The sequence below is a fragment of the Dryobates pubescens genome, chromosome 1 (genome assembly GCF_014839835.1).
Source record: "Dryobates pubescens isolate bDryPub1 chromosome 1, bDryPub1.pri, whole genome shotgun sequence".
In the NCBI taxonomy this organism is placed as follows: domain Eukaryota; kingdom Metazoa; phylum Chordata; class Aves; order Piciformes; family Picidae; genus Dryobates; species Dryobates pubescens.
Genome location: NC_071612.1, coordinates 6,689,662 through 6,710,478, shown reverse-complemented (window position 1 = coordinate 6,710,478; position 20,817 = coordinate 6,689,662). Strand labels below are relative to the sequence as shown.

Genomic DNA, 20,817 nt, shown 5'->3' with positions numbered 1-20,817 from the left:
CTTCTCATACTGAAAAGGTAATTGCCTTGTTTGGTTTCTACACACCAATGGTGTTTCTCACTTTTGATCCTAAAAAACCCTTTTGAGGATTGTCTGGATTACAGAACAAAAATAAGGAATTGCACACAACTCATCAAATAAACAATCCAACACAGTTCATTTTCATTTAAATGATTTACACCACAATGCATGACACTCTGTTGCCTGATCTGGGTGATTTTGTCTGTTTAAGCCATACATTACAAAACAAAATGGAACTAGAATGTTCATTTTTGTGACTCTTCTTCTGAGTAGCTTATGTTCTGCTTTGTAGTTTTCATTTTCTTATAACCAATAGGAACTTCTGCTCTTCCTAAAAGAAACTGTTCCCACTTGGGAAGAGATTCTTTTATTGATGCCCAATAGAGAGTCTGAGAAAGATACAAGAAAAAAAAAAACAACAAACAAACTTAATTTCAAAAATCTGTGTCAGCCTGTTCAAAAACAATATAGCTATGCAATGCAATATTAAATCTTGACTTCTGAGTGAAGTAATTCAGAAAAGAACATGAAATTTCAAATCACTTGTATGATATAAAATACCAGCCTGGAAAGATTTCATTCTGCAGCATGAACTGTGAAGTGACTGAATGTGCCCTCTTGTGGTAAGCAACAGATTAGTTTAGACCCTCGCAGTACCTTTAATAAAGTATTTCCCACAATAACAAACTTTCCATAAGCAGCTTTTATAGTGAAGTTCATGTGTTAGTGGAATTTAATGCTGAAGTGGAAAAAAACCCCAAACTGTTTGATGTTTTAAACGAAAAGTGCTAATGGAAATTGGATATCCTCGAACAGCTTGCTGCAATGTCGGTCAAAATATTTGAGTAAAATTTTAGATGTGATAAATCACTGATGAAGTAATCAGCTCCAGCACTTGGATCACAAATAAAAAATAAATTTTAAAAAAGCTGTATACTTAATCCCCAGTGGGTTTCCTAGACCACGGGATAGCTAGCCTTTTCTCTGCATTACCCCATGCCTCTGAGTAATAACTTCAACTTCTTTTTATCTGTGCAATGGACACACCATTCATCAGCTTTGTGTTGGTATCCTAAGGATAACTCTGTTGTTTAAAGAAAATTGTAAGTGCTGTATCTAATTTCTTCCTCCTCAAATTAATGTGACCAAAGAGCCGTATTAAGTCACACTTCGATCTGTCTACCGATCTAAGTATTGTCAGACACTGATATCCATTCAGAAAAAAAGCTAATTCTGTAGTGGAAAACGTTTATGCTACATTATGTACTGAGCCTTTACATTATGTACTGAGCCTTTCTGAAGCATATCGTGTAGAAGAAGCATATCATGAAACTGAACATCTCCCTGCAGAGTATTAGATTCCTGGCTAATCATTTTGATCCTTACATGGAACTCAGATATAACTATGGCTCCTGAGGATTTACAAAAATATTTTCTTCAACAGATTTACTCCAAGAATCTTTTTTGACAAGCATATGTGCTGTCACACAAAACTACTCCGACTTAGCAAGCTGGGGATCCATTATAGCCATAACTTTCAAAGTATATTAATACAGACACATATATGGCTGAGTGAAATATGCTCAGAAGTGTTTTGGAACAAAGCACGTACAAGGATTTTGAACCATGAAAGAAAGTTTTCTTTTTCCACTATTTATAGCACTCTCCTCTAGAAGTATAAAAAAGGCTGAACTAGGATCTTCTCCTTCAAATAGTAACTCTGCTCTCTCTAAAATTCAACTGCTGCTGCAGTGCAGACTTCTCTGCAGCCATAAGCAACTGCTTTGCCTTCTCCAATTGTGTGGACTTGAGTCTATATGCTGCAAGAAGCTTAACACCTAGCACAGGAGAGAGGGAGAAGGAGTCCAAAACTGATCCAAACAACTCTTAAAGAGTTGCCTTGAAAGTTCTCCAAGAGTCTAAAGCTGCTCCTGAACACGGTTGAAATATGTTCAGCATTAGTAGCTTGGCAACTTTCTTCACATCATTCAAGATACAGAGGTATCCAGGAAAAAAATACACTCTTTTGCCTAAAATTTCTGAAATCATCTAGAAAAACCCCACTGAACAGGCATGCTCAGTGTGTCCCCATCACAAGGATAGGAGTAGTAGGCTGTTTACAACATGCAACTGCAGACAAAATCTTTTAGCAATAACCAGAATAAGAAGTGATGCCTCTCATTCAAGTAATAGGCCAAGCATTACAACACTTGCCCAGCAGTGCTTCAGATCTACACCTTTCCCTTCCTTCCATTTCACACACCCTAGCACAGAATACTCGTGCTACTGTGCCTGTGGAAACTAAGCCACCATACAACAAAGAACCCACAGACTACTGGTGCAAGAAACACGAGTGGGAACCTGACTCCATGGCCCGTGGTTAAGATGTTTATTTCGCATCAAGAAGAGCTGGGCTCCAGTTCCCGTTCCCACAACTGTTTCTGTCATCATTCATTCAACACTGACACAACTGAACTGATAGAACTGAATGTGTAATGTTGTATCAGGATAGTATCTAGTGCTCAGAGTAACTGGCTGCTCAAAATTTTTACCTTTAAATAATGTTTTAGGGACTACAGGTTGAGAAGTAAAAAATGGAGTGTTCCTGCTGTAGTGGTACTTTTCCTAAGCTCTCATACGGGCATAAAACAAGTGAGAAGGCAATTTCTCTGTTCATGCTGATAAACTGTTGACCCTGAAATGTCAAGATGGCAATCTGTGGCAAACTGAAACCAGGATGACCATACAAAACAGACTAAGATGACCCAATAAACACAGTTATCTTCTGATAGTCACAATATTAATTTTCATATTTGACTTCTTCTTTAAATACAAATTTGTATAAAGCTGCTACATATTTCCACCTGAATGCCCCAGAATCTAGGGATTTTGCCCCAGAATTTAGGTTCAGCTTGCTACACAGTACACAGGCCTTTGGCTATACCAGTCACTGGATTTTAAAATCAATTATTTTCACTTAAAGAACATGCTTCAGGGAGGAAAAAAGAAAACAAAAAAACAAAAGGCAAAATATTTGGTAAACAGTAAATGAAAAGACAGAGTTCTAGGACTTACTTCTAACTTAACAGTATCGGGATGTGGAAGTAAACACACTCTCTCTTGCAGCTTTTTTTCTGCTGCTTCTATATCCTAAAACACAGGCAAAGTACATTTTAAACACTGAGAATTTTAAAAGGAAAATGCACATTCACATAAAGACATTTAATTAAGTAAATAAACCTACTGCCTTCAGATAATAGCACTAAAGTTAAATCCTTTCAGTTGAATCATTCCGACATTCAACTTGTAACCAGTACGGCTGACATCCTACAGTTTCTGAACATGTTTCTTCTACCTTTTTGATACAAGAATAGATTTCACGACCACATAAGGCTGTTGCTGTAAACCACCATTATTCTCTTTGGACACCAGGGTAGATAGAGTTAAATTCTACTCTGCAAAACTTCAGAAAACAGAGGGGAACAGAATGGTTTTCTCTGTGCTGCAGGAAGACTGAAGGATGTATTCTAGCTACTGTAACTGTAAAGTAACTAGGCAAATTATGTGCAAGATACTCCTCAAGACAAAGATGACTTGCTAATATGCATGCACAACATGTGCACGAATATGTAGAGCTGCAGCAAGCTGTTCACCAGACAAACTTGGATGACAATGCACCTCACAGAGCTTTCTTATAAAAAAACCCAGTATTTGGGTTTCTGCACGTCCAGTGGATGTGTACTGGATTCACAAAGGTCTAAATGACTGTGTTTTGTCGTGGTTTCTTTTTCTTTTTTTTTTTTAAAGAAACAACCCAAAACCAACAGCAACAAACAAATCAAAACATTCCCCCAAACTAGCCACCCTCCCCCTTTAAAGTTCTGACCCATTCTTGTGGGCTTAGTTCCATACCCAAACATTGAAGAGATTGAGTGGTGGGCAGATGAAGAGAGACAGAAAGGGACGTGGGAGTGGGGTGTGAAGAAGCCAAAGCTGAACAGAGTGGAGGGGGAAAGAAAGTATAGCAGATGGCAGAGTTGGGAGCAGAGAGCGGGTGTGAAGAGTACAACAGAAAAACTAAATGAGAGAGGAAATTCCCCAAAGGGACTTCCCAAATATTCACCACCACTACCGCTGAAAAGAAGAGTGAGATTCTGGAGAAGCATATCCACAAGAGAGACCAAACATGATTACTCGTATTGAATAACAGCCAATCTGAACACATCAATAAGCAAAGGGTAATCAACTCAAGTTTAGTTTCAAAAAACATGACTCAAATTCAGTAGAGTATGATTAATAAAAGCAAAAACCCGCCTCACTGTTAGTTGAAGTTTAACTTAGTGATTACAGATACACTCACTTTATTTACAGTGCTCATCTCATGTCATTAATTCCTTTTACAGCATGACTGCATCCTCTTGTACATAATTACAGACCTAATGCAAGCAAAACCGTTCTCCCTTTTCTACAGCAAAGTGCACACCCTGGTAAGATAAAGGCTGTCTAAGAAAGAGCAAACTAAATTTCTGATTTATGTAAATCCTCAGAAACAGCAAGTGGCTGCCTCTTTTCAAGTGAGGAAATATTAACAGGAAAACATGATGGGGAATAAACATGAGCAAAGATGGAAGCTATTTGAAGTTACCATGTTAAAACAACAGAGGACACCACAGATTTAAGTAACCTAAGGGAGAAATTTCTCTGCTGCATGGACTTTGTGTTCAAAGACACACCATCATTAGCACCAAACTAAGCTCCTATCAGCATGGTTCAGACCAAGTCTGAAGAAGTTATCACCACACTGAAAAGGAGGATCAGTCAGCAATGTTCACTTCATAGTCTTTCATAAGATTTTCCTCCTTACAGATTCATTCTACCTAATTCCTGTAGGAATTTTTACAGGAGGGGAGAACATCAGTCAAGATGATTATTTCTTCATACATTCAGCTAAGTCATTGGAATGTTTACGGTGATAGGAAACGAGTGTCTTTCAGGCAAGAAAGGAGACAGCAGTTGTGCATATATGTTTAGTAGAGAAGGTCACTTTGGCATAGCCTAGATATTGGATGTGTCTTTTTGTTGCTCACTCTAGTTTGTATGTTGTGCAGTCCATTGTCATTCAGAATACTGATTTAATGACAGACAGTGAAAGAAATTTTTGCTGGAAGGTGTAGCATGCTTTAGAAAATAACTGGAACTACTGAAAGATTAGAGGGCACTTCTTGTGAGTCTGTACAGTTGGTAAGGTTTGTATGAGAAAGAAATCCTCATCAACATAGAAATAAATACATCAGCAGTGTAAACTTCTTTGGAAAAAACCAGCAAATCTAATGTGTCACAGTACTGAAAAAAAGAGAGCATCTTACAGCTCTTCCCCTAAAACCAAAAGAACTGGAACAAAAACAATTCAAGACCCTTCCCTAGAGGTAAAATAGAATGCATGACACATGCATCACTTTTGGGGGACAAAATTCAGCTGTCACTTATATTGATATCAGTCTGGCAGAATCCCACTGAAATAATTCTAGAATTACATGCCTGTGATGGAGAGCAAATTTGGTCTAAATTACCTTCCCAATACTGATTAGCATACAGAATATTCTTTATTTCCTACTTTGTGTTATAAGCTGTTGCAACAGTAATACACATTTCTAAACACAAGAAGTATTATTGACAAACAAATCTAATAAATGAGATTATAAATACTAGCCTAATTTCTGCTTTTATTCCAACATTATATACGTACCAAATGATACAGATTTCCCTTATCTGCAGTCTCCCTCTAAAGACATCAAGAAAAAATACTCTGCTAATTATGTTAAAATCCTGAACAAGTGTTTATAATGTTAAAATTTCAATTAAAACAAAAGAATTAGTTCCCTCTTTCCCACTGATCAGAAAGTAAATTAATTTTGAAATGCTTTCCTATGCATAAATATCAACTAGCAGAGAGAAAGGAAAATGTCTTTTGCTATAATCACATACTGAAAACAACTGATTTTGCTTACATGCAGAAAACCAGAAATGCAAATAAAAAAATAACACTTCATCATGTCCATGTATTTTTGAGTAGGCCAAATCAACAACTCTCCACATGGTAACTGTGAAATGTACAGTGCCTGGTATCAGGAACAATATTCTGAAGCTGGCACATTAATCAGTCTTGTTTTCAAGCTTCTCATATATTATTCTGCATAGTTGTTTTTTTTTTTTTCCCCCCCTGTTTTCTTCTGTTATCAGAAAGCATCTGCAGGAGTGCATGCCTGTTAAAACTAGTATAAAATTAATAGATTTAAACTGATTTATGCTACTTTATCCTGCAACAGAATTTGTTTTGATACATATGTTTTTGCTTTTTTTCCCCCGTACAAACACCAACATTTTTGACACTTGAAAGGAACAATTTTGAGGATGTGACAGAAGATGGCAAATATCTGTTTAACTGCAAAAATATTTACACTCTGTATATGTCTGAGCTATTGTTAACATTTCCAATACAACAAGCCTTCAGCAAGCAGAAACATACACTGCATTCATTATATTTGCTTGTCTACGTAAACTGAGAATACATTTATAAAATACAAATAATTTATAAAAAAAACCATACTTGCAACACAAGAATCTATTCTAAAATGCATGTGGAAAATGGGACTCATCATAGCTGAAATTACTAAATCAGTGGAACTGGAACTGCATGAAAAATAAACAAACCATCCGCTTCTCCCCAGCCTCCCTATGAAACACCTGCACTTAACCTATACTCACTACAGAGAAGCTTGACTGCCCCAGCCCAGAATGCACCAGACTCCAAGCTGAAAAGTCTTCCTTGTCACAGAACAGTTAAGGTGGCATCCCCAATTAACTGTTCTGTTGTGTCTGCCACTCCTGAAAATTAACTTTGGTTTCAATACAAAGGAGGCCTGCAGTAGAATCATACCCAGCCAAAATGGGAACATTTTACACTTTAAGCAGCCTCTCTGCGTAATAAACAAACAAACAGATAATTTTCAGCAACACAAACTAATCCTGTAATCTTCTAGAATAAAAGTTATTGCTTCCATAAACACAATGCAGGCAACATGGACCCTTAATAAGTTGAAAGAAAATGCATGAGAGGTTTTCTGCTATTTCCTGAACAGCAGAAAAGCATTTTTCAAATGTGTGCTCGTGTCAGTAGTCAAGTGTAATCTCTTCAAACTGAGATGCTCAAACCAGGGGTTCCAGGAGAGGCTTTAGTATTGCAATCCCTGCCCTCAAACCTGTATCTTTTTAACTGCCCATTCCCAAACACCTACTGAATCTACCTAGGAAACACAAACCTTACCTAAATATGACAACAGGTATGCAGAACAGCTATCAACATTACTAACAGTATCACCGCTAGGAAGACCCATAAACACCAAACACTGCTTTTACACACTTGCAAGCAGGATTCTTCAAATCATTCTACACCTTTTTAAAGACAAACATTAAAGTGAGAACTTCTTCCACAACTTCACACGACCTTAGTGGGAGAAGAGCTCCTAGCCCAGACTAAAAGCATTACAGGCTGGTCAGCCCCTATTTCCAAACATAGCCCTGTATCTTGAATCAAAGTGTAGAGGTGTTGTGAGTCTTGTCAGACTCTTAAGTTCTCTTCAGCAGATATGTAATAGCATGTGTTGCATCTTTACATGTACAGAAATTAACAAAAAAAAAGAAAGAAGATAGTAGCAGCTGCCACCATGAGGCTCATGTAAGAAGGGCATGGGAAATAGGTAGTGATGCCATCACATAATAAGGACTTGTCACTTAATACTTTTGGTCAAGTTCCAGAAGAGGGAACTGGTTATAGGAGAATTCAAATGATAAGTATAGAGCAAACACTTCAAAAAATTCTCTCAGCTCCACAACCATGACATTTCAGTGCAGTTCGTGGTAGTTGCAGAAACTTACATTTAAAAGGGCTGCATTCCTTTTATGAGCTGCATCAGCTGCTTGAGTTTGCCATGTCTTTTTAGTCTTTTTGTCTCCTAGATAAGTCTCCATCTGCTGTAGCAGCTCTGATCTCTGAGACAGTCTACAAAGGAAAACATTTTGCTAAGTGGGTAGAACATTTTGCTCAGGAGATAGAAAATAACCTTTTTACCTTACTCAGTTTTCTCAAAACTATGGGGCTAATTAAGCCGGCTGCAGGGTGGGTGTGCTGGGGGAGGGAAAAGGTACAGGCAGACACCACCTGCTGTGCTTACATGACGCTATAACATTGCAACCAGCAGTCCTCATATGCTAAGGTGCTCAGAAGCACTGAGTCTCCCAGAACAGTAAAGACAGGGTGGGTTGGGGTGACTTGATCTGTACCACTCTTGCTCACTGGCAAGTACCAGTTCTCATAAGAAGAGCAGATTTTTCTGAATCATTACTGTATTTACTTCACAGTCTGAGTTTACAGGGCAACAAAGAACTAATTCTGTAATTGAGATGTAGAGAGAATCCAATTACCTTCCCCAAATAGGAATTTAATGGTGGCAGGAGGTTAACAATGCAAGTCTTAAATCAGCACCACCATTGGAAGTCAAAAAACTCATCAACCTAAATGCTCTTAACACAAGCGAGGATGCCGATTCTAATAGTTCCTGAAGGAAGAGTGCCACCTCCTGGAACACCAACCCCATGTCGAAGTGCCACTGTGCTCTGTAGAGAGCATGGTTTCACAGCTCACAGGATGGTCTGGCAAGACCAGCTGCTGCAAGGTAGGCCACAGTGCTGAACAACTACTTACATCTCTTTACGTCTCCTAGCAAGGTGAAGCTCCTGAGCCACATAGGATGACATTTTCAGCTGTTTGCCCCAGCTCTGTCACTCTATAAAAGGAAAGCCAAGTGAAATTAGTATCTTCCAGAGACATACATGAACATACACTTTTCACTATGAAATGATTCCATGTTAAGAAGCTGCAGACATGGTATTTTTATACCAGCTTTCTGCATAAAACCTGCCACAAGATATTGTTACATTAGGCTTTGAATACATGCACACTGCTAACGTTCACAACACGGTTTAGGATTCAAATCATTCACCAGAGCTAAAATTTAACTTTGAAGTTTCAGACTTAGCATCAAGTTTTCTCAAGCTTCAGATGCTTACAAGTGCACATGCAAACAATGTGCTTGCATAATTTGTGTAGTGTTGCTTAAACCTGTGATTTCTGGCTTTTGTCGTGCAACTCTGAACAGAAAGTTATATTCCAAGTATCATTTATAACTATCTCTCACAGATACAGTGCTGTCTTCACAGGACTCTTAAGCTCAAGCACAGACAACTTGTGTGAGGTGTCCCTGCCCATGGCAGAGGGGGTTGGCACTAGATGATCCTTGAGGTCCCTTCCAACCCTAACAATTATATGATTCTAATTTAAGCTACTAAACCAGTTTAATCTTTGAGTGCCTGAAAAAATCTGTACAAACTTCTTGAACTCAGCTCTCCACTGCTGTAACACATGATGGAATATAATGCTTAGTTTACACTGTACTGAGATATGAAGAAAAATTAGCTGCCCCCTGCATGCAAATCAAGATCCTACAGCACTTTTCAGATGGCTGAAAGTGTTTTGCAGTCTAGCATTTTTTTCACCTCAGAGGTGACTGCAATAACAGGTTAAGTAAAATTAACTAAAATAATTTATCACATGTTCACAATGGCAGATCAAAAAGATCTCATCAAGACAGAGCACTAGGGAAGGCCTCCTCTCTGCCAAGAGCCACACTAACTTTGAAGCTAGTTATTTTCATGTGCACTCTAACTTCAGAAGAGACACACATTCCAACACACTGAAATGCAGATGGCCTATTGATAATGCTTCTCTTTCCACATTGCCTCTGTGTTCTTTCCCTCAGCCAGAGAGCGACATTCTGCTTGCGAGTCCAGATCTCTGCTCATATGGCAATGACTCCACTGGTAATGGGAGAAACTAAAGACCGGGGAGCACAATCGCACGCACCTCCTTTCTTTCGAGGAGCCTAGCTTACAAACACCCAGTGCGAACATCCTCTGCCCTGTGCACCACGGGGCGCTTCACATAGCTTCACATGCAGCTCCCATGGCCACGGAGGGAGGTAAGCCGTACCGTGCGGGGCCGCTGCAGGCAGGCTCCCCCAGCGGCCCCACGCTCACCCCGTCTCCTGGGAGGACGCTCAGGCCGAGGGACGGCAAGGACGGGCAATGACCCCTCAGGCCGGCACCGCTAGAAAACGCGGGAGAAGGGCGGCCGCAGAAGCCCACACAAGCAGCGGCAGCGCGCGGGGGCGCAAGCAGGAGCCGCCCTGAGCCCTACCATTAGGAAGGCGAGGGGGGAAGGTGTACGAGCCCGTCGGATTTACCATTCTGTACGATTAAAAGAGGGAAAGACAGGAAAGAAAATTAATACATAGGCAGGTCTAATTTACCTGTAGCCTCGGTAGTTCAGAAGAGGAAAACAGTCACACACCTTGGTCTCCTCGACGCATAAACTCCCCCACTATCTTCCGCTACCATGGAGACGGCCGGAAAGGTGGAGCTTAGTCGTAGGTGCTGATTGGCCGCGTTGCGCCTTGGTAGGCGGAATCAGGCGAGGTCGAGTCCGCCTTCGCCACTGGGACTGGACGAGCCACAGGACGCAGGGACCAATCATTGCCGCCCGGTGGGCGGACCTTGGTGGAGGGCGGTCTCTTTTAGGTATCGTTAGCCTTGTGGGCTGCGGTGGCTTGTGTTCGGCTGTGACCTGGTGAGATGCAGGAGCGTTTTGGCCACTGCCTGCGGTGAAATCCATCGCTAGAGTTGTTGTCCGCCCGTACGCACGAGCATGCGATGTTTGGCAAGTCGTTTGGACAGAATTCTGGTCTTTGCGGCCCGAATAAGGCTGTGAAGAGTGAGTGTACTCCCCGTAACACTTGAACTGTTGCCGAGTGTTAAAGTCCTTTGTGTTTCTTCCTTGAGGTGGTTCATTCCAAGGCCTCGGAGTGCTCTAGGGAGGTAGACAGGTTTGAAGCCAGCTGTTAGTGTCCTGCAGAAGGCACATCATTACGTGTCTTTTGTGGGTAGAGTGCTGTGGATGCCAGACCGATTCTCCATGTGCATACCCAGTTGCGATGATGGGGTCTTGCTGTCTGCACCGAAGAACAGAATTTCTCCTGGTCCTAAAAGCTGAAGAGTTACTGAGGCTAACTCTGGTCATCAAAACATACTTGGAAAAAACTGCAATTAATCCACTGATTATCAGTCTTTCACAGGAAACACAACAGTTCTAAGCAAAATGCAGCTCAATGTTCATGTTTCTTCATTGACACCTAAAAGGTCCACAAGTGTTTGCAGCTGTAGGTAGTTTCTGAATGTTGCACTGAAAGAGCTTGAGTACCCTGTTTTCTTTCTAAACGTTTTCTGATCTGGGTGTTTAAGATGCCACATCACAAGCATTTCTTACTGCTGATCAGAAATTTTTCCTTGTGCTTTTTCATCTATCTTTTCCAGGCTTTCCCATTCTCTGATTTTATATTTCTGCAACAAACTCATACTATTTGACTTCATGACATCTAATTAAATAGAAATTCTGTAATGCCCTTGTCAGCTTATCCCTGTGTATTGCAATGGTCAGGATAAAGAGTACTTAAAATCTTACTTTTTTTCCCCTCCTTTCCATCCCCCTCCCCCCCTCCATTGTGATTTAAAGAGAAGACTTTCCAATAAATGATATGGAGAAATAGGAGCCTGTCCTCATTTCCAATGGTGTGAAAAGTTAATGGTTCCAGTGTGACTAAATTTATTGTAAAACCTAAGTGTTTCCATATTCTAATTCGAGCTACACCAGTCCTCAATAATAGAGATGATCTTCCTTTCTTGTAGCATTTAATGAATTTCAGAAAGAATAGAGACAAATTGAAGTTTGGTTTACATCAACCATTATATGTATGCCATTTGTGGAGAGAATGCAAAGAGCATTTTAGTTAAGCTACAGATACTAGCAATTGTTCAGTGTTGTGGAAACAGGATGGAAACCATAATTTCTTAGCGACTGCTTCATGTGACAGTGGGTGAAATGCTCTGTAAGTTCATACCTAATGAGCTATAAACTCTGCATTTAGTTTTTCAGTGTTAATGTCCTTTTTTTTTGTTACAAGAGCAACCTAACTTAGATCAGTTCTGAACTTGCCATGAATACAAGCTTTAAACCTACATAAAAAAACAACCATGAAACTGCTAGTAACAGCCAGAAATCGTCACTCTCAGGCTGGTTTGATTACGTGGTCCCTTGTATCTGCAGAGCACCCATGATGAAGTCAGTGAGGGTCACTATAGAGACAGCTTTACAGGCAGGAGTTACTTACATGAAGAAAAGCCTCTCTTGCATACTTAATGCCCTGGCACCTAATTGTAGTTTGTTCATATTTGTATTGTGTGGTATGTCCCTCTCCCAAGGTTCTGGTTCTGGTACATCTTAGAGAAAAAAACCCAACATTTTAATTAAAAAGCCTTTCCCCCCACCCCACCCCCAGATACTGTATCCTCATTAGACACTTCTAGCTTTATGTGAATTTGCTGTTGGGTCACTGATATAAAATTGTGGAAAAACTACATAGCTGCAAGTGAGACCTTGAGATCAGTGCCTACTGCCCAGCTGTGCCAATTGTACACTTTGACACCAGGGCAGTCTCTCTGATGCGTGAGATTGTGTTCTCCTTGAGTGCCTAGACATGGATTAAGGACTTACTGTTATCACTGAAGTGTGGGCATCGTGACCCTAGGTTCTCATGAACCCTGCAATTTTCTTTGACTGTGTAAATCCATTTTTCTGAGCGAAATTGGTGAATTGTAACACTAGGTGGCACTTAAACACAGCTAACAAAGACTTGAGTCTTGCAACACACAACCAGTCAAACACATTCTGTTCTAACATGCAGTTAATTATATCCTCAGAATGATGTCTTGGATTGATATTACTAAACAAACATGTATAAAATGTAATTACAGACAAGTGAAATAAATACTGTAGGCCTCTAATTGCAAGATATGTTTTTTGCTTGTAATATGCTACACACCTGTGTGCAGTTTATATAGCTAGTATTTTATTTTGTCATTTTTACTAACATTTAGAATGGCAAGATTTAGCTTTATGTGCTTTTATTTACTGGTACCAATTTATGCCATATGTCAGGTTTTTAAAAATGGAATATTTTAATTGGGATTTTAAAACAGGAGTACTTGAAAGAGGAAACTACAAGAAAGGAGGATTTTATATGAAACCACTTCAAAACTTTTTTCTTTTGTCTTTTAATGCATTTTTTTTTCCCTAATTGTTTTGCTTTGCTCTTCTTTCTTTACTTACCTTTTGGGGGTACACCTCTACTGCTATAGTAGCTTGGTATCTGTTTGGAAGTCCAAAGTCTTGTCTGTTTATAAACATTTCTTAAATGATACCATTGGGGAAGTATATCAGGGACTAAGGGGTAGCCTTAAGAGCTGTGAAATCCCATCAGAGCACCTTACAGTCATCATCGTGGACTCTGGCAGATTTTCTCTTCAACCACAGAAGTGGCTGGTAGTCCTGTGTGAAGATGCTTTAACTTACAACATGCTAAAAAGGCAAAGGTATGCAAGGAAACGTCTGTCCAGGCCAGGAGCAAGCTACTAATATGAAAACCAGACTTCTAGTTCCTCTTTGATCTCACGTTCCAGTATTCAGGTAGTTGCTCTCAACCTCAGCATTGGCATGTGCCATTCCATTTTATGTTCAGGGTTACCGATAGTTGTCTTCTCTGGGGTGGCAAGGCTAGAGGTGAGATGAAGGTCATAAATGGCAGGATAACTCATCAACAGGTTTGTGTGTTTGCATTTTGTTATTTGTCAGCTTAAAATGTGGATTTGGTGTGGGAAAGACTGGTACAGGTGTGGAAGTCACACTTCACTGAAAGACATTTGCCAGTGCAGTAGGGTATGCATAGACAAACCAGTGTGACCAATCTGTGTGTGATTGTTGGAACTGACCCCAGACATCAGCAGACTTGTTTCTGGTGTGCCAGAGCCCAAACAGACCAGGATGGACTGAGCACCCATTGGCAGGTGCAAAAATAGTCTAAACTAGAGACAGTTGGGTCAAGCTCAGAACAAATGTTTGAAGACCTGTGGCAAGAGGAAGAGGTGATCGTGTTCCAGCTGGTTCATGCAGTATAAAAGTGGATTAGACAATCTGTCCAGTGTGAAAGAAAAAAATAATGGTTGTGGTAGAAGAGCATAAGGAAGAGAGTATTTTCTTTATGTGTCAAGTAGAGGTAAAAACCTGATAGATAGGCCAAAGCTAATAAATCATTATTCACCTACAACTTATTTGAGTCTTAGATTAGTTTTTCCTTTTTCTTTCTTTCTTTTTTTTTAAAAGAAATATCCTTTTAGGTTCTGCAACAGTCTTTCCACATAGTTGTAGAGACAGCAGAAAAGTATATTCTAGTCTAGACAGTTCTTCAGGCAGTTTACTTGATACACACACTCAGTATCATCAAGGGGACACATGCCCTAAGAGCTGCTTTCCATCAGTAGTTTCTGTGGCATAGCTCCTTGAGTTTGAAGATTTCAGGAAAGTAGTTTGGCCCTTGAGTAATAACATGAAGCCTTCTCTTAAAAAAAAAAGATTAATCTACAGGCCTCTACAGCAGTACAGGTAGTAGAATGTTTTACAAGTAATTATAAAAAGTATTTACAGTAATTAGCTTGCATCTAATTGCTTCTCAGCATGTTAGGATAGTAAATTACAGCTTTATTTCAAACAACTGTTGTCTGTTTTCCCTAAACTGAGCACAGGAAACCCAGTAAAAACAAACACTTGGAGAACCACCATTCTCAGTTCCTGTTTGAAGTATATGGAAGGGGGATACTTAGCTTTGATCTCACAAGCAGCACTTCACTTAGCTTTATAGGCTACGTCTCTCTTCCCCTGTGCACTGAGAATGTATTCCTCCTGAGAGCAACAAGAGGCTGCATGTGAACAGAGGGACAGAAATACACCTTTTGGCTCTTAAGCAAGAGAGTCACATCAGATGATTTATACATGAGAGTGGTGATTTTCCTGGGCTCTCTCCCTAATCAGTGCAGAGAGTTAAGCTCTCCTTGGCAGTGATGTAGGGCATGAGGCTGAGCATTTGCAGGTGCTCAGAAGGACCAGCGGTATGTTTCTCTATGGGCTGTACAAGAAGCTTTGAGAAACTGGCTTCCTCAGATCAGTGCCTGTACCTGATCAGTGTCTGATCATAGAACACCAGGTTGGAAGGGATCTCAAGGATCATCTGGTCCAGCCTTTCTTGGCAAAAGCATAGGCTAGACATGATGAATGAGTGCCCTGTCCAGCTGAATATTATCTCCAGTGTTTCAAAACCAACCACAGCTTATGTCTACAACACCCTAGTGGAGGTTCATTGGAGTTCCTCCAGACTGAACTTGCCTGCCATACAGACAGAAAACCTGTCAGCTTTGCTCTGCTTTGAGATGCTTATTTAAAACCATAGCAGGTTTACTGAGGAGCATACATAGAACATACATAGAATAAACCAGGTTGGAAGAGACCTTCAAGATCATCGCGTCCAACCCATCAACCAATCCAACACCACCTAAACAACTAACCCATGGCACCAAGCAACCCATCAAGTCTTCTCCTGAAAACCTCCAATGATGGTGACTCCACCACCTCCCCAGGCAGCCTATTCCAATGGGCAATCATTCTTTCTGTATAGAACTTTTTCCTAACATCTAGCCTGAACCTCCCCTGGCACAGCCTGAGACTGTGTCCTCTTGTCCTGGTACTGGCTGCCTGGGAGAAGAGACCAACATCCGTCTGTCTACAACCTCCCTTCAGGTAGTTGTAGAGAGTAATAAGGTCAACCCTGAGTCTCCTCTTCTCCAGGCATGTTCCTGTCCACTAACATTCATGAGAATCCAGTCACATGCAGAAACTGCTGGTTACTTAAAATCTTCTAACTGCTTTCCCATCCCACTTTGAAGGGACTGAAGTATTCAGCTTTGTGTTCACTCTTGCTCTGGGATGGTGATTGACACCACCTTCACTTTTAGTCCATTTGGATATACAAATCAGCCTATAACTTTTATCCACTCTAAGTAATGCTCTTGCCATCTGGTCTAGCATTAAAATTGTCTTACTCTGTAATGATGATACATCTACAGAAGCAAAAAATATTTTGAATTTTAATATATGCATTTATGTGACTGTCAAGATGCCTGGTATTAATAGCCTGACTTTCACTGTAAGCAGAGGTAGAAGAAATAACACCACCTTCACAGTTCTGCACAGTTTCCCCATGAGCTGAATTCTCAGCCCATAGTTTCTGCCTCTAGTTCTTGCCATACAAACCTGAGCAGGAGTGTTCTACTTTTTATTTCACTTTAGATTTTGAATGGTTTTATTATGAGTTTCTTCAATCCCTGAGAGAAATTAGACAGGCAACAATGCTTCTCTTACTGCACAACAGCAACATTTATTGAAAATAAAAATAACTGAACTTGCACAAGAAGCCAGTTCCCAATAAACCCTTTTACTAGGTTGTTGTTGTGGAGGTTGAGCTTTTCATTTTTTGCAAAACCCCACTCTTTTTACAGAAAGGTCAGTCAATCCTTTTAGAAAGGTTTAATAAATGACTTTTCCCCCTTTACCAAATTTAGTCTTTTGTCGAATTGTTTCAGTTCCTATTAAAGCTTCACAAAAATGTACCTTCTATTATATTTCTTCTAATAGGTTTCTCAGCCTTATAACTATAATAAATTTGTCAGTCTAGCTTCGCTGAACACTGGACTTGAAAAATCCTACCACAACAGATTATAAATATAACCATTTCTAAACCCTTTCAAGAAGTTTTACCCTTTCTTTCAACACATTTTATATACTCAGCAATTCAGTGAAAATAACCTTTCAGAGTCATTATTTAAACTCTCTTTCTTGGTGATAGCACAGTCGAGTTATTTGATCAGTCAGTCAGAAAACCTGATTCCTGTTCCTGTCTCTGCCGGGGTGGATTCATAGTCTGAACCAACTTGCTTAAAGCCAATGTTTTCTTAAGTGTTCATTCAGAGGAAATTACCAACTTGACCCATATAGGGCTTGATTTTCAGAGTAGCTGAGTGCTCAGAATCACAATTTAAATAGTTTTGAGTAGCACCCTTAGCGCTTCTGGGGAAAAAAATAAATCTAATGCTATCGTGTTAGATAGCCAGAAATGAGGACCCCCGGGAGTAGCTTTTATAGCAGTTTTAAAAAGATATATGAATATCTTCTTTTGCCTAACCTCTTTCCTCCATTTTGCTTCTGCGAATTTTGGTTGGTTGGTTTGGGTTTTGTTGGGTTTGTTTGTTGGTTTTTTGTTTTTTAAATGAGAGAAAAGTCACATTTTTATTTGAGAAACACAAAATACTCGTTGGATAAGCAATTCTCCAGGACACGTTTTAAAGTTTGAATGAATCAATGTAAGCAGAGTGCAACAAAACCTCTAGAACACTGCTAACTACACAAAGAGCAGAGAAGCTAGCAGCACAGTCACATGAATCTAAGAAAAGCAAGCAATCAAAATATCTCAAGCCCTGGATCAATTTTGCTTTATAACACTACATAAAGAATAAATAGCAACACATCATATTTGCTTTGTATGGATGAGTGGGAAGAGAGAGGGGCAAGTGTTATGTAAGTAATTTAAGAATGTAGTTAATTAATATTTCCAAGGGACACAAATAATCTGCACTAATCCCAAATTATAGCACGTATTCTATCCTCCTGTTTAAACCCCCTTCTCAGACTTGCCCATAATCAGCAAATGGAGGAAAGATAGACTGCCTCACCCTTCTTTCCTTCTGTGGGAATTGTTTGTCTGAGCTCTTTGCAAGCCTCCTACTCATCATTCGACTTACTTGACCAGCTGCAACGGTCATGGTCTGTTTCTGGTTACCTGAGTTCAAGAAACATGAAGAGGTACAGAAGTATCTTTTAGGATGATCACAATAGTGGAATGAGCCTTTTTGATGAGAAGAGACTACAATGTTTGACTTATTTGTCAAAACAAAAGCAGGAAGAGTATGTGATTGTTTTCTACTGATACATGAGTGGTATTAAAATCAGAGAAGAAAAGCTTTTTTAAGCAAAAAGATGGAGCTAGCAGAAGGACAAATGGATGTAATGAATAAACCTTCTCTGGAACAGAGAAGTATGAGGAAAGTGCTTAAGCATAAAGCAAGCAAACTTTTAGGACAGTCTCTTAGAACAGTGGGGAAAGGAGAGCAAGAGGATGAATTAAAAAAGCCCTTTGTAGGGTTGTGACTAGGTGTCAGATGTGGCTTCCTGTGTGACCTTCAGAGGGAAGCCAGACTTGCAGAGCCTTTCCAACATCAAGCCTTTTGTAGCAGCCGTGTTCTGCTGAGCAATGCTGGTGAAATTCCAGAACCACATCACCAACATCAGTATTGTAATCAGCTGCTAGTCATCTTTGAGAGAAAACTTGGAAATTAAAGCTTCAAGTCACCTGCTGCTCTGTGCCTCTGGCTACGAATAGTATTGCAGAGGGAAAATAGGCAGTAAACCATTTAATGCAGAACTTCTGCAGTCTGCTTGACTTTGCCTGCCAAGCTAGCCTGCTTGCAGTTGACACCAATGCTATGTAGGTGTGTTGAGTACTGCTACACCATTCAGGCAATGGAAGGAGAATGTTTTTAACAAAATATCCTCCGTGTTGTGAAAATCTTCCTGTCTGCGTAGGCTTCCAAATGTAAACTTCTATTTGCTGTCATCTCACTATGAGCTTTCTATTACAAAATCCTACATGACATTATTTGTAGTTGGCTGTATGAACCTATTTCATAGCCTAAGGCACAGAAGGCAGGTGAATTTAAATTTTAGTTTTCAGGCTGGTTTTCAAACACAGTCAGTTTAAAATATTAAGAGCAAGTTCTAACAACATTTTCTTGCCCAGTTCACTGTCTTTGGCTTTCAAGAGCAGGTCTTCATTTGTGATGAGAGTTACAGACAGCACTACAGAGTGCAGGCTTTAACATAACTGGGTAAAAATGTCAGTGCTGCCATGAGTTTAAAAGGGTCAGTGCTTGGTTTTCTGTCATTTGCAGCTTAGCAATGATGTAGTAAAGGAGATTATCTTTGCAAAGATGAAGTAGTAAGTTCAGTAAGAAATCTGAAAAAATAAAGGAATGAGAAAATTACTTTCCTTAGGGAATATAATATATTTTCTTCATTAAACCATATCACAGAAGGATATCATCTCTTCAGGTCCTGAAATGAGAATGACTAACAAAAGCTATAGTGTTACAGCAGTTTCTATCAGCTTTTTAAAGAGTGTGTTTTTCTGATTAAATGAGGCTTATGCAACCATGCCCCTTGTGTATGCATGTAGCTGTGCATGTAATAATAATAATAATAATAATAATAATAATAATAATAATAATAATAATAATAATAATAAACAGGTTGGAAGAAACCTTCAAGATCATCGCATCCAACCCCTCAACTAATCCAACCCACCTAAACAACTAAGCCATGGCACCAAGCACCCCATCAAGTCTCCTCCTGAACACCTCCAATGATGGTGACTCCACCACTTCCCCAGGCAGCCCATTCCAATGGGCAATCACTCTCTCTGTACAGAACTTCTTCCTAACATCCAACCTAAACCTCCCCTGGCGCAGCCTGAGACTGTGTCCTCTTGTTCTGGTACTGGCTGCCTGGGAGAAGAGACCAACATCTGCCTGTCTACAACTTCCCTTCAGGTAGTTGTAGAGAGCAATAAGGTCACCCCTGAGTCTCCTCCTCCCCAGGCTAAGCAACCCCAGCTCCCTCAGTCTCTGATAGGGCTTGTGTTCCAAACCTCTCACCAACTTCGTTGACCTTCTCTGGACTCGCTCCAGCAAGTCCTTCCTAAACTGAGGGGCCCAGAACTGGACACAGTACTGGAGGTGCAGCCTAACCAGTGCAGTATGTATGCACACACAGCTTTCAAGACTCATTTTTCAGTAGTTCGTGAGGTTGACCAGTTGCAGCCAAATTCAACACCAAGGTCACTAGTCCTAAAGACACTGGAGTTCTTAAAGTTTAGGGAAAATTGCTGGCTATTCAGGGAAAAAAGAAAGGCTATAAGGAGAGCTCACTGCATGCTAGATATCAGAGGGTCCCTGTAGAATTTTTTCCTACCAGCTCAGATCCATAGGGAACCAGATTCTTTGGTTCTGTTATTCACAGAGCTGTTTATCTACTTATAGTTTTTCCTGTATTTAAAGCAAGTGAAATGAAAGTAGTTTATATAAGCAATCAGGTGATCTGCTGCTTAAATACAGACTCCTGTATAAATCAAACCATTAGTGAGCTGCCCTAAATTTCCTCTCTGGAAATGGCTCTCTGTAATTGGCTAATCTCTCAAAATAATTTGTGATACCTTTTTATACATTGTGCCAACTGGAATATCAAACAGGGCTGATGAAAATTATGCTTCCCCAGTTCTATTTAAAACACATAGTTCATAACTTTTATATACTTTGAATTGTTGTAGACTTACAGACTCGGAGAAGGGATCATTGTCTCTGCATTAGAAGATGCACAGCCATGTGAAGTCTCTGTTCATGTATGAGAGACTGTGGGTGTTACACTGTAGGAATGATCATGAAAGCATTTTTAGGATCCATGGCCTAAATCCCCCATGACATGCTGAAGGTAGCAAGGTACATCATCACAAGGTGCTGAAGGTACCTCCTAAAAATGCAGTCTCTGGCAGTAAAGGATACTTTTCAGTGTAACCT

The 20,817-nt window shown here is 40.0% G+C and overlaps 1 protein-coding gene across 1 annotated transcript; it reads right to left on the bottom strand.

The window, feature by feature from the left end:
- On the bottom strand, window positions 1-8,869 carry C1H3orf14 (chromosome 1 C3orf14 homolog). Its single transcript, XM_009905927.2, has 4 exons — window positions 8,783-8,869; window positions 7,957-8,080; window positions 3,097-3,171; window positions 1-410 (listed from the first exon to the last, which is right to left on the bottom strand). The coding sequence occupies exons 1-4, from the start codon at window positions 8,833-8,835 to the stop codon at window positions 267-269; spliced, it is 396 nt and encodes a 131-aa protein (XP_009904229.2). The 5' UTR covers window positions 8,836-8,869; the 3' UTR covers window positions 1-266.
- Window positions 8,870-20,817: the final 11,948 nt, after the last annotated feature.